This window comes from Littorina saxatilis, linkage group LG1 (genome assembly GCF_037325665.1).
Source record: "Littorina saxatilis isolate snail1 linkage group LG1, US_GU_Lsax_2.0, whole genome shotgun sequence".
Taxonomy (NCBI): domain Eukaryota; kingdom Metazoa; phylum Mollusca; class Gastropoda; order Littorinimorpha; family Littorinidae; genus Littorina; species Littorina saxatilis.
Genome location: NC_090245.1, coordinates 85,131,258 through 85,145,861, shown reverse-complemented (window position 1 = coordinate 85,145,861; position 14,604 = coordinate 85,131,258). Strand labels below are relative to the sequence as shown.

The following is a 14,604-nucleotide window of genomic DNA, read 5'->3' as shown; positions in this document are numbered from 1 at the left end:
TTTTTCATTTTTTTGATAAACGTCTTTGATGACGTCATATCCGGCTTTTCGTGAAAGTTGAGGCGGCACTGTCACACCCTCATTTTTCAACCAAATTGGTTGAAATTTTGGTCAAGTAATCTTCGACGAAGCCCGGACTTCGGTATTGCATTTCAGCTTGATGGCTTAAAAATTGATTAATGACTTTGGTCATTAAAAATCTGAAAATTGTAAAAAAAACAAAAATATTTATAAAACGATCCAAATTTACGTTCATCTTATTCTCCATCATTTTCTGATTCCAAAAACATATAAATATGTTATATTTGGATTAAAAACAAGCTCTGAAAATTAAATATATAAAAATTATTATCAAAATTAAATTGTCGAAATCAATTTAAAAACACTTTCATCTTATTCCTTGTTGGTTCCTGATTCCAAAAACATATAGATATGATATGTTTGGATTAAAAACACGCTCAGAAAGTTAAAACAAAGAGAGGTACAGAAAAGCGTGCTATCCTTCTTAGCGCAACTACTACCCCGCTCTTCTTGTCAATTTCACTGCCTTTGCCATGAGCGGTGGACTGACGATGCTACGAGTATACGGTCTTGCTGAAAAATGGCATTGCGTTCAGTTTCATTCTGTGTGTTCGACAGCTACTTGACTAAATGTTGTGTTTTCGCCTTACGCGACTTGTTTGTTTTGCGCTCAGTCAATTGGAACTAAGAGCCAAAAGCTCATGTTCTTGTCTCTTTACACTTTAGGTGAAAGAGGCTTATCTTAATTGACTCTCACAAGAGGTATTGCTACTTTCATAGGACAGTCCTATGAGTTGTGGCTTATTGAACACAAGGGGGGGGGGGGGGGGGTCAGTCCTCCCTCTGTTCCTTTACAGGTGTTCAGGAGTCCAGAGCCTGGTGTTCTTCTCTCGCTGGTGGTGTTCCTCTCACCTATGCGAAGTTTTGCCAACAGCTCTTTGGAGGTCTGATGACGTGTTCATTAATTTTTTAACTCCTGGACATCTCCTGCTCTTAACTTGATGGGGCCATTGTCTTGCCCTCGTTAGTTTCTGCAGGACAGGTTCTCTCAGGGACATAAGTAAGTTCCCTCCGCCTTTGGGAGCAATCTGCATTTATGAGAATTGGAGTAAGAATATGTAATTTAATGGAAAATTTCAATAGTAAATTTTCATTTGATTAATATACTTACCCAATTCTCATAGTTAATACCCTCCCATCCATCCCCGCTACTTAATTTCCAAAGGGTTTTTGAGAAGTCTCCAATGATTATTCCGGATGCCGGCGCTCACATGGTGCGCGGTGGGTTATGGGTAACCAGGTGGGACAGGGCATAGCAACGGCTATGGCGTCTGTTTTTAGCTAGGTTACCACCCTTGCAAGGGCAGGTAATTTGAGTAGTTTTTCGACATCTAGCATGTGAGATTGAAATCAATGCATTTATGAGAATTGGGTAAGTATATTAATCCAATGAAAATTTACTATTGAAATTTTCCATTTCTTTTATTAGTCTCATTTATTTCATAATTATTTGGGATCATTGGGTCAATCAACTTGTAAATGTCTTATTTTGTAAAAAAATTGAACGTTCCAATAAATGTTTTTTGATTTTGTATGTAGTTGGGTTAGAAACTCATTCTGGTGTTCTAATCTGTGGATTTTGTTTCAGAGTGACGTGGAGCATGCCTTTTCTTTGAAATATCTTTCTCTTCAAGTGAAAAAGGTGGGTTGTGATTGTGTGATGATATTTGTAAAAAATGTCATTCTACTTTTTCAAGGCGTTGAGGAACATCGTACATTTAAGATGAGGTTTTGGTTTAATTGATCTGCGGTTAAGTATGTTTGGACTTATTCAGTGTGTGTGTGTGTCTGTTTCATGTATGGCCAAGAACTTTATTTGTAACGAAACATAAGATAACAAAAGACCATAGCTTCCAATTAAATTGATCACCCATTCACAATGGAAATCAGTTGAAGAAAACCTCTTTCAACATTTAGGATGACATTGGTTTAATAGTACCTTTGGTTCACTACTAAGAAGATTTTGTTTCAATGACATTTTTCAGTTGTTTTTTACAGCTTCTTTTAAGTGCTCTTGGCTTTAATTCTGTAATATTCAGATACTTTTGTGCAGGGGGAACTTCTAGCAGTTGTTGGGCCCCAGCTTTCAGGAAAGGTATGTTCTGGAGTGTCTGAATACATTTGTTATATATACACTATACATTGAAAACTGGTTTCTGCAGGGTCCTTTTTTAAAACAATAGAAAGGCAACTTAACTCTTGTACATGTTTTATAGTTTGCACAGGTGACGGGGAACACAGTTTCTTGTGTCACAATATTGTCCTTCATTTGCTGTATGTTTGTTCATTTTAATTTACTTTATATGTAGTGAAACGGTAACTTGGTTGTACTTTGTTTTGTATGTTTAACACAGTAGTTAAAAAATGCAGAATTTTGTCTGCAGACTTCCTTGTTGATGACCTTGATTGGAGAGCTTCCCTATGAGATTGGTCAGATCTCTGTCAATGGCCGTGTAGCGTTTTGTGCCCAGGAGCCATGGCTGTTCTCTGGTTCTGTGCGGGATAACATTGTGTTCGGTGACACATATGACGCTACTCGATATGAGATGGTCATTGGAGCTTGTTCTTTGACACAGGTAACGTTCGAAAACTAATACATCTTTTGCCATCTTTGCGTGGTGATTATTACTGCAGTTCTGCTTTGATTTTGACATTGTGACATAAGTTCAGGAATATACATACCAATGTGTACTCTGAGTGTAACTGTTTTTACCAAAATATTTGTGTGTGTGTGACAGCTTTCTCAGGTAATTCACCAATTGTAAATTTAGGAAGTGCAATGTTTTGTATGTTTTCAAAGTAGGTGATTGGGCAACAAATCATTAATCTACATGTGTATATGTTTCTAATTTTTGTTGTACTTTATGTGTGTTTATAATTGTTCTTTTTTTAGCTGCTGGAAATACTACCTGAGGGGGATGAGACACAGGTTGGAGAGAGAGGCCTTGATCTGAGCAGAGGCTACAAAGCTAAAATTACACTGGCGAGGTGAGCTGTTTGTGTTATTATTGTGAATGAACACTTTTACTAACCATGTACTTGGGCTTCTTCTTTGGAATCTGGTTGGAACATAATTTTGCATGTGAAAATGTCAAGCTGCAATAACAAATCAAACTATGTAACATGCCACCAGGTCATTGCTTTTAAAACATTTTATGTGAGAGATGTTGGTCCATTGCAAGCTCCAGTGTAATTTTCCTTGCAATGTTCCTGTTCTTTCTCTCTGTCTGTCTGTCTGTATAACTCTCTTTCCTGGGTTTGTTCTATTACATTTGACATTGTACATTGCTTTTGTGTTCCAGAGCTGTGTACCACAATGCAGATATATATCTCCTGGATGACATCTTCAGCTGTGTGGACAGTCAGACACGCCAGGACATCATGAAGTGGTAAGTATATCAGTCGGCCTTTGTCAAATGTTGGTGTTCTGGAATTCGTTGTTATTAGACTGCAGAAGAGCCTGTTGCTTAAAAAGAGCTTTGATGAAAAAGATAGGAAGAGAAAAAGGAAATAGATTATGTTCACAAATAACTTTGTCGGGTTTGTATCGGTTGTGAAAGAGTGAATACTCTTGCTTTTATTGAGGCAAAATGTCCCATGTGACATCATAGGCCAGTCACTAGCGAGTTGTGTGGCTGAAATACGTGAATAAAGAGCACGTGTAGAAAGTTTGCCTCACTAAAAGCAAGAGTATTCACTCTTTCACAACCCATACAAATCCGACAGAGTTACTCACAGAGTTCGTCTATTACAATTTACACAGCCACAAATTTGTTGTCTGTTTATTTAGAACACAAGGTATGTTTATTAGATTTCAATGTGTTTTTGGCAGGTTAGAAAGTTTGTTTTATAGGGTTTTGGTTTTGGAGAAGAAAATGGAGAATAATAGTTTTCAGCTGTGCATTTTTCAAGAAATGATATGAGATCCTTGCGGCGTCTTCCTCACAGGTCATATTTTATCTGTGCAGGTGTATATCAGGTACACTGGAATCAAAGACACGAGTGATTGTCACACGGAACCTTCAGTACTTGAAAGCTGCCAACCGCATTGCTGTGTTGAGAGAGGTAGGTGTCTTAATGGTTCAAGTCTTCACTGACTTAGTAGTTTGTACAAAATGCAGAAATGTTTGATAAAAGATTGTCCATTCTTGTTTTAGAAGATGCTGAACATATGGAATGGTCACATTTCCTACAGTTTAGAAATATCATTGAAAAAAGAAGAAATGATATTGGTAGCAGAATTGTGACTGTTTGGGGTTGTCTGCAACTCTTTTTTGTGGTAAGAAACTGTCACAATTTAACTGTTTATGTCTGGAATTGTGTGTTGGTTTCCAGGGCTCGCTGTTTGACATAGGATCGTACGAAGAGCTGCAGTCAAAGGGAGTGGACATCAGAGAGTTTGTCACCTCAGACCAGTCACAGAGTCAACACAAAGGTCAGCTGGAAGCAGAAGAGGAAAACTTCAGAGTGCGGGTACGTACCTGTGTTTCTTAATTTTTTGATTGAATAGTGGAACCTGTCCATAACGACCACCCCAAGGGACTGATGTGGTGTTATAGACAGGTGGTCACTATGGAAGGGTAGGTTTGACTAGTTTCCACCACACTGTACAACTGAAGTCAGAAAGCATAATGGTAGAGAATATGTTCGTAGAACTAAGGTTTGTTGCATAGATGAACATTTTTACAATTTCAAGAGCAAGAAATAAATATTAATTTTTAGACGTGAAGGTAATGTGCTTCATGGTGTGCATGATGATAAGCCTGAGTGTATGTGTGTGTGTGTGTGTGTGTGTGTGTGTGTGTGTGTGTGTGTGTGTGTGTGTTTGTTACATTTTGTTGTCTCTTCAAGAAATTCTTGTTTATTAAGATGGACAGACATTATTTTAAGTGTGAAAATGGCCACAAAGTAAATGACCGTGCTTACTTTTTTTCTGACAGTTGGCACTGTGGAAAGCTCAGAAGGAAGACGTCAAGTCAGATGATCTCACTTCAATCTCAGATCTGCGATTACTCTTCACCTTTCTCAGCGGAAAGCTCTTCTATTGTCTTTTACCTTTGCTGGTGCTCCTTTGGTTTGGTGCTCAGGTTAGTTTGTTTTTACTTATTATGTTGTATTAAACCTCTTTCAATAGTTTTATGGGTTTTACTCTGTTTGCATGTCTGTGTCCTTCTGTCTGCACTCAGATCTCTGTTGTTCTTCTGACCACATAAAAGTCAGCACTTTTTTGCTTTCATTCAGACACTTGCTATTGCCTTCATGGAAGGAAGCCCATTTACTTTTGTTTGATATATGTGTGCATTTTTTAGCAATATTTTTTGGTGAATTTTTGGTTATCACATGTAGTTCTGCTGTTCTGTTATTTTTTTCAGAGAAAAAGCTTGTACATGATTGTTACCTCATGTTTTAGCTGTTTTCTTGTTGTTTCAGAGCCTGGGATTAGCTTCTGATTGGACTCTAGCAACCTGGTAAGTCCCTGTCTTGAAAAAACTAATGAAAACAGTTTCTCTTTGTTGTACATGTACTTACAAAAGATGAGTTTGCAGAAACACGTTTGACTAACTAATTTTTAGCGTAGTCAAACAAAATGTACTTATTGACTTGAAAGTAATGAAATTCTTTACAAACATGCCAATGAAGGTTGAGATGTGTTTGCATTGCAAGAGGACCATGTTACCCCTTATTCATACACAGATAGTCGTATTTCTATGTTCTTGTTCGTTTAGGTTACATTTCTGTATGTAGTTTTTATGTCTCTTGTATTGGAATTGTAAAGTGTGTGGAGCTGTTATCGGGACTTGCGCTATAGAAAAGTGATTTATTATTATTACAGTGGAACCCATCTATAACGACCACCCATATGGTCAATGTTTGTAAAGATTTTAGTCAAGCAGTATGTAAGAAATGTTAAGTCCTTTGTACTGGAAACTTGCATTCTCCCAGTAAGGTAAGCCTGTGGAGCAAATTTTTGATTAGTGCTTTTGTGAACAAGAAACAATTGACAAGTGGCTCTATCCCATCTCCCCCCTTCCCTCCGTCACGATATAACCTTGAATGGTTGAAAACGACATTAAACACCAAATAAAGAAAGAAAGAACGACCACCCAAGGGACTGACCAAAAATGGTCTTTATGGACAGGTAGGCGTTATGGAAAGGCCATTATAGAAAGAAAAAGCCTGTGGTGGTTGTTTTGGACAGGTGGTCATTCTCAAGAGGAGGTCACTAAGGCAGGTTCGACTGTATAATTAACCACTTGTTTTGCTCTACAGGGTCAGCTCACAGCCAGCAACAGGTGCCTCAGCGGAGCAAACGAGCATCATCTACCAGGCCTCCCCTGTACCGTTGGTTTCTCCCAGTGTTTTAGTCACAGGAAGACCACAGGAGAATGTTGATGATGTTGCCAAGCCACTCCTCTACCCTCTGTTTGTTGCCATTGCCACAGTCTTGGGACTTGCCTTTGCCTTGGCTTTGGTGGAGATGTGTGTTTCAGCAGCAAAGCGTTGCCATGACAGTATGCTGGAGGCCTTGATGAGGGCTAAGGTCGGATTCTTCTTGACTGCATCTGCTGGTGAGTCAACATGTTGCATATTGCAGATTCTTCTTTTTCTTCTGGGTTCAATCCTTATGGCCGTGTGTATTACAGATAAAATTTGTTATTTATTTGTGAGAATGTTCTGTCACTATTAGATCATTACGGTGTAAATTATTTTATAAAACGCTGAATTTGTGAGGGGTTTTCTGATACAATGTTGTCAACTTCAAGACAGTAAGATGTTAGTACTGTACCTTTTTGTCAATTTTGTTCATGTCAGTTTAAAATGATCGTTATGTTTTTCACATGCACAATTATTTTTACAATCCTTTTATTTCTCCTCCTGTGTGTGTGTTCTCTTATCTTTTTAGATTTAATCAAATTTTGACTAAGTTAAAAAAAAAAAAGTCGCGTAAGGCGAAAATACAACATTTAGTCAAGCTCAGTCGAACTCACAGAATGAAACTGAACGCAAAGCATTTTTTCTGCAAGACTGTACACTCGTAGCACCGTCTGTTCACCGCTCGTGGTAAAGGCAGTGAAATTAACAATACAGAAAAGCGTGGTAGCGGTTGCGCTGAGGAGGATAGCTCGCATTTCTATATCTCTATTCTTTTTAACTCTCTGAACGTGTTTTTAATCCAAACATATCATATCTATATGGTTTTGGAATCAGGAACGAACAAAGAATAAGATGAAATTGTTTTTAAATTGATTTTGGAAATTTTAATCATAATTTTTATTTTTCAGAGCTTGTTTTTATTCCGAATATAACATAATTATATGGTTTTGGAATCAGAAAATGATGAAGAATACGATAAACGTAATAAAAAAATAATTTTAATTACAATTTTCAGAATTTTAATGACCAAAGTCATTAATTGATTTTGAAGCCTCCAAGCTGAAATGCAATACCAAAGTCCGGCCTTCGTCGAAAATTGCTTGGCCAAAATTTCAAAATTTGAATAAATTTGATTGAAAAATGAGGGTGTGACAGTGCCGCCTGAAAAATGAAAAAAAAGTCTGGGGATATCATACCCAGGAACTCTCATGAAAAATTTCATACAGATCGGTCCAGTAGTTTACTCTGAATCGCTCTACACACACACACAGACACATACACACACACACACACACACACACACACACACACACACACACACTCACACACACACATACACCACGACCCTCGTCTCGATTCCCCCCTCTATGTTAAAACATTTAGTCAAAACTTGACTCAAATGTAAAAAGGATAAAGAAAAGCACCACGTTCTTGTTAGGTGCAAGCACCTCTGCACCATTGTCATTTCAAGCGATCAGCGGGGAAGTTGTGTATGCTTTTTACGTGAATGTGTCGGCGCTTTCTCGGTCAAGGTATTGGCAAAGCTAATTGTCTTGGTGAAAAAAAAGAAATGCTCTGTGCGTCTCGTTTGGTCTTATACTATTTTTTTCATCATATAACTTTTTATAAACAATCATTTGTTTCAGAGTCAGTGATGTCAGTGTTTTCGCACCACCTGTCTTTTATTGACACCTGTGTTCCTTGCTTGTCATACCTCACAGCTGAGGTAAGCTTATAACGCACTTACAATGGCACATTTGTTATGCTTCTTATTCTGTTCTTTTGGTTTTGTTATGACTTATGCTTGTAAAGACTCTTGCAAAGTTAACCATTGTACTTCATATTCCACTGCCAGTTATTCAGTTATTTTATAGCTTTTAGTGAAATTCAATCCCATTCTGTAAATTTGGTTTCTTTCTTAGTTTCGGATTTTGCCTTATAATCTTCTTCTTTTCTTGCATCCCAAAGGCGTTGTGTCAAATATCCTTGTTTTTATAAGGACAGTAAAAATGTTGAGTCTTGCGTCTGAGTCTTTGTGCTTTGTGGGTTCACTATTTTGAATGTATTTCTTATGTAGATTATTATGCCGGAATAATGAGACTTTAAAGGGATCCGACACCGATCAATGCACAGCGTAGTGACGATTGCGAACAAGTTCCGTAACTCTTATCTTCCGGGCCTTACCTTCCCCTGTTTTTATGATCCCCTAAAACAAATGAGTTTGCTTGCCCTCGTGTCCTTCGTCTTTTTCTTTTGCTCCTGTGTCATTACGACGTCAAACCTACAATAACGTCACGGAACACGTAAAAGAAAGTCCATGTTTTTGGTCCAAGACGTTCCGCCTATTACAAGTCTCGGTCACTATGCTTGCCAAGAATCTTTCATTCTTTGTGTGTGGTTGTGAGTGCGTGTTCGTTTCTGTGTTTGCAGGTGTGTGTGTGTGTGTTTGCAGGTAGGTGTGTGTGTGTGTGTGTGTGTGTGTAGCATGTCTGTATGTGTGTATGGGTGTGTGAGTATGCGTGTGTGTGTATGTGTGTGATTGTGTGTGTGGGTGTCTGTATGTGTATATGTATGTTTGTGTGTGAGTATGTGTATATGTGTGTGCGCGCGCGCGTGTGTGTGTGTTTGTGTGTGTGTGTAATAATTGCATGTGATGAGCGTATCTTTTATGATTTTCAACAACAGAATTTCTATATCAGAGTTTTAAAACGAATAACGTTTTTGTTTCGTTGTTCTCATTAGTTTATAGACGTAGCATCGACAACCAATTACAATTTATGAAACTGTTCTTTACAGTCCAAAGTAATAACGGATATAAATGGACTGGGTTTCCCACCCAACGATTATTATCAGAAACGTGTGTGCGCGTGTGTGTGTGTGTGTGTGTGTGTGCGTGTGTGAATGTGTGTGTGTGAATGTGTGTGTGTGTGTGTGTATGTATATGTGTGTGGGTGTGTGTGTTTGTGTATGCGTGCGTAAGTGCGTCAATGCGTGCATGTGTATTTGTGTGTGCGTGTATCTGTGCGTGTGTGTTTGTGCGTGAATGCATGCGCGCGCGCGCAAGCGAGTGTGTGTGACTGTGTGATGCACGTGCCTGTTTTTCTAAAGGCATGTTGATATATCAACTCAATGGTAGATATACACAATTGGTTCAACTGCTTTTACCTACCACACAACATATAGATAATTGCATTTTCTTCTTCCACTGCAACAGTGCAATATTGGGGTAGCATCAGTTTTGCCTGGCTAGAGTTGTTTTGTTTATTGTATATGCATTGCGGTTGATTCAGTCTTATCTGTGTTTTTTCTATCTTGAGCATCTTATCATTACAACTGCTCGATCGATTGATAAAAGTGCACATGCATTTATGAAAATTATGTAACTGATCTCAATTTACCATCATGACCGTCACTTTTGCTGGCTATTATACAATAGCAATGTCAGAAAAGCACACGGTAAAAACACTTCACACATAAATACGCGTTAGTGCTCAAAAGACAAACTAACAATTTATCCCAAAACGCACAGACACACACACACACACACACACACTTACGCGTTTCTGATTATAATCAATTGGTGCGAAACCCCATCCAGCTTCTTTCACGTGATTCATTGGATTTCACATTCGACAAAGTCCTACAGGTACATTGTTTTCGTCATTTGTCACTAGCGTTTGACTAGTCCATAATACATCTGACACAGCTGTTTGTAGTTTGGGTAATGCATTCACGGGCTATGGGGAGATCTCCTCTCATGCGCCCGTTGCTTTCACTTTTATAGCGTTTTTATAGATATAAAACATATAAATGAAAACAACATAAAAACAACACGCAATCATTTCTCATGTATAAAATAAACAAAATAATACAAGCACATTACAATTACACAGGCAACAACAACAATAACAACAGCAACAACAACAACAACAACAGCAAGTACAACAACAAAAACAACAACAATGATGATAATGGTAATAATGATAATAATGATACATGTAATATAATATTAATAATAATGTCACCCCGACTGGCAGCCAAACGCCTTATGCTAGCGTGAGAGGTAAGCGCTCTAATTTCTATGCCTATCCGTACGCTTGGGTCGAACACCTCTAGCTGCGCTCAGCGATTGAGCGGTCGCCCATGCTTTGTTTCAGTTACTACTCCAACGATTATTAAGCAATGTTTTTGAAGTGTTGCGCCAGGTTTAAGCATCAGCCAAGGACTACTACAGTAGTAGTCCTTGGCATCAGCATATCCACATCCACACGAAATTTGTGGTGAATCGGTCAAGAAACGCTGGAGGTATAGGCAAAGGAAATGATGTGTGAGCGCTAAACCGTGTGCAACCTCGGTACTCGCGTAGCCATTGGGTAGAAATGTTAAACACATATATATATATATATACCATAACAATGGTATATGGCATTCCAAATTTCCAGGACTGGGTGGCCGAGTGGTAACGCACTTGCGCTCGGAAGCGAGAGGTTGCGAGTTCGACCCTCGGTCAGGGCGTTAGCAGTTTTCTCCCCCCTTTCCTAACCTAGGTGGTGGGTTCAAGTGCTAGTCTTTCGGATGAGACGAAAAACCGAGGTCCCTTCGTGTACACTACATTGGGGTGTGCACGTTAAAGATCCCACGTTTCTTCTTCTTCTTCGTCGTTCGCTCAGAGATCCCACGTTTGACAAAAGGGTCTTTCCTGGCAAAATTGTATAGGCATAGATAAAAATGTCCACCAAAATACCCGTGTGACTTGTAATAATAGGCCGTGAAAAGTACGATATGCGCCGAAACTTGCTGCGATCTGCTGGCCGATGTCAGAATGCGTGATGTATTGTGTAAAAAAATTCCGTCTCACACGGCATAAATAAATCCCTGCGCCTTCAATATGTGCGCGATATAAAATTGCATAAAATAAAAATAAAATAAAAATTAAAAAAATCCCCGCGCTTAAAACTGTACCCACGGAATACGCGCGATATAAGCCTCATATTGATTGATTGAAATTTCACGATAACGGCCCACAAACCCAGGAGCTATTTGGCCACACACACAAAAAAAGTCTGTTTACAGTATCCCGACCGACCCTATTGTTTCGCGCGACCCTAGACTTTTTTTTTGCATTTGGGAGAAAGAAAAAAAAAATATAAATAAAATTAAAAAAATAAAAAAGTCTTTGTTTTTTGGCAAAATAACTTAAAAATATGTTTTTTGGGAGGAAAAAAAAATTAAAAAAATTATCCCGACCTACCGACCCTATTTTTTTGGCCTATGTTACCGTAAACAGACTATTTTTTTTGTGGCCTTAGCGATCAAAAGTGTGACGGACGGACGGACATACGGACGGACGGATGGATGGAAACACAGACAGAGGCCTAACAATATCGATTTGATGTAACACACAACGAATATGTAACAACAACAAAATCATTAGATTCAAGCGTATTTTCCATACGCAATGAGTGTCATAATGTCAACCTTCTTTTGTACTAAAATTATAAATGGGGTTAGGGTTACGTTTTGTAAACTTATGCAAAAATGTAACGATCGATTTTTTTAATTTGTGTGTATCTAATTGTGTAGACCCAGGTGTGCATTATGTCAAACTTTTATGAAAATTTAACGGTTCTATTAGCAGATATATGCAGTTGAAGTGAGCAGGTGGTCTAATTTTAGCACGTAAAACGTCATGTAAATTAACGAATATTAGCCATTTCAGAAAGAATGGAAACACTTATTCGTAACAAAAGCCATCATTTTTATGTGCACAAAGTTGGTATTTAAGCCACATACAAAAACAAGTATTTGTGATTTTAATTAATCAGTTAGATCCCATATCCAATAGCCTACCCTGATTTACAAAAAAACGTGAAATGTCAACATATTCATGAGGCTGTATCTTAAAAACGCAACAATCGATTTCTCTGATTTTAACACATTTGTTTTGTCAGACTTTAAACATAATTCAGGCAAAATATTGGCGATTTTTAAGGGTTGTTTAATCGGTGTCGGATGTCTTTAATTTGATTAAATCAAGAACGGTTACCACAATGAAAACAGAGACGATGATGGCAATAAATGAATCGTGGTTTTTTTCACTTACAGACACTGCTTCGTGTGTTTGGTCTGATGGTTGTGATGTGTGCCATCAACCCCTGGCTTGTGATGGCGGCATTGCCTCTGCTCATCACCATGGCAACACTACAGGTGTTTGGTGCTCGCACCTTGAAAGGAGTCCGCACACTCAGGGAAAAAGGTGAGAATAAAATCTTTGCTGATGTACATTTTCAGTCATGTTCCAGGGCCACTCGAAGTGTTCTGTGAAGACTACATTTAGATCACAGAGATATGTTTCAAGATTTGTGCAAGTGCTTCAGATTTGGAAGATAAGTGCATGGGTGCAACTCTGCCGGCTACACGCCGGCAGCCGGTTTTTGGTTTCATCGGCTGCCGATGTTTTTGTTCCAGGAGAGGGTTTTTTTTGGCATTTTAAATACTAAAAAAGCTGGACCCCAACTTTTGCCGGTTTTTGGAATTTTCCAGGTTACACCCATGTAAGTGTGTGGATGCATGGAGACAAGTTTATTCCCCCATGAGCATTGATACTAAGGGATAAATAGAGAGCAAAGTCATTAAAACCAGGTCAGCTTGAAAGCATTTTCAGCAGGTTAACTAGGACCTGCTCCTCACCAAAGAAAAAAAGTGCTTGAATATAATATGTTTAATGTCTTGCGCTTGCTTTTATTTTGAGTGGGTCTCCATGGTGTATCAGTATAATACTGTACTGTTGTGTCCCTCATCACGACTTACCTGTTGAGTTTTCTGTCAGTTGGTAACATGTATTTTGTTTTTCCTTTGTTACTGTAAATAGTTTAATTGAATAAAATCGTGTGTATCGCAAAATAAAAACAAAATTGATTGTTACTAGTCTAAGCTTTTGTCTTTTAACCTTTCTCATGAGTTCATCCCACCCAAGTTTGTCTGGGGTTGTCCATCTCAAAGGCAATTCACTGTGCAAAGCTAACAAGCACTTCCTGCCCATCCACTCTCTTCCCCCTTCCTATTCCTTTGAAACTAAGCGTTTATCTGACCTGAATACCATTCTCTGTTCTCCAGCACGAGAACCAGTAAAATCAAGCATCACTGAGACACTTCAGGGACTGGAGACCATCAGGGCCTTCAAACGTCGGGACCACTTCACGGAAGGGTTTGATGCGCATCTGAATCTTCTGAGCTGGTCACGCTTTCTGGCACTCTGCGTTCACAGCCGTCTCTTACTCATCTGCGTCTTCGTCATCGTGTTGTTCATCTCTGCGGTCATTTACGTCAGCATCATGCTTGTTGGCAGTAAGTTTGGACCGTAGCCTTTGTGTGTATCTGTTTTTGTTTGGGTGAGTGAAGCCCCTTGGGTGTGTGGTCATGTGCATATATGAATGCGTACATGCAGCTGTTGTTGTGAAGCTGTGTGTGTGTTTTTAGACATATTACGGTTTATGTGTGCATGCTGAGGTATGGCCATATGCATGTTTGTTCAACCACTTGTGCACTGGTATATGTGTGTGTGTAAAGAAGATTTTTTGACCATATGTATGCATTGTTTATCTCACTGGCCATATTGGTATGGCCACACTAAATGTAGAGTGGGGAGTTGCATGGATGTACATTTAGCCATATTTGTCTGTCTTCCGTGTTTGTGTGTGTGTGTGTATGGTCATATTCTGTATTGTTTCCCAGTGGTAGTTGAAGTTCCTGGATGTTTGAGAAATCATTTGAAGTCAGCTGCATGACTTGTGTCTGTATGTGAAAGGAAAAATCATGTCCTTCAGCAAGGTAACATCATCTGTTTCAGGCATTAACAGTGGTCTGCTGGCACTGTGTGTTACATACTGTGTCACTTTACTGACACCAGTTCAGGCTTTGATGCAGTACGCTGTCAGTCTTGGGGACCATGTAAGTTTACTTCCTTTATTTTCCATTTTGTGTGATGTGAGTGCTCCTCCTGTACGTGACTTTCTTGCTGTGCAGAAAGACGATTGGCTGTTAAATTATTGGCAATAATGTCAAGAGGACAGATATACCATTGAAGAAGGCTTACATCTCCTGCCTTTAGGCAGGCTACAACAGTGGAACCCCCTTTTAAGATCCCCC

At 38.9% G+C, this 14,604-nt stretch overlaps 1 protein-coding gene across 1 annotated transcript in view; it reads left to right on the top strand.

The window, feature by feature from the left end:
- LOC138982233 (ATP-binding cassette subfamily C member 4-like) overlaps window positions 1–14,604 on the top strand; it is a 48,773-nt gene that overhangs the window by 24,416 nt on the left and 9,753 nt on the right. Inside the window, exons 9-22 of the mRNA XM_070355472.1 lie at window positions 1,670–1,723; window positions 2,135–2,176; window positions 2,466–2,657; window positions 2,975–3,069; window positions 3,384–3,470; window positions 4,050–4,146; window positions 4,417–4,554; window positions 5,022–5,168; window positions 5,512–5,549; window positions 6,352–6,650; window positions 8,103–8,182; window positions 12,562–12,712; window positions 13,573–13,803; window positions 14,306–14,406. Of these exons, the coding sequence (XP_070211573.1) occupies window positions 1,670–1,723; window positions 2,135–2,176; window positions 2,466–2,657; window positions 2,975–3,069; window positions 3,384–3,470; window positions 4,050–4,146; window positions 4,417–4,554; window positions 5,022–5,168; window positions 5,512–5,549; window positions 6,352–6,650; window positions 8,103–8,182; window positions 12,562–12,712; window positions 13,573–13,803; window positions 14,306–14,406 (1,752 nt within the window). The remainder of the gene's footprint in view (window positions 1–1,669; window positions 1,724–2,134; window positions 2,177–2,465; window positions 2,658–2,974; window positions 3,070–3,383; window positions 3,471–4,049; window positions 4,147–4,416; window positions 4,555–5,021; window positions 5,169–5,511; window positions 5,550–6,351; window positions 6,651–8,102; window positions 8,183–12,561; window positions 12,713–13,572; window positions 13,804–14,305; window positions 14,407–14,604) is intronic.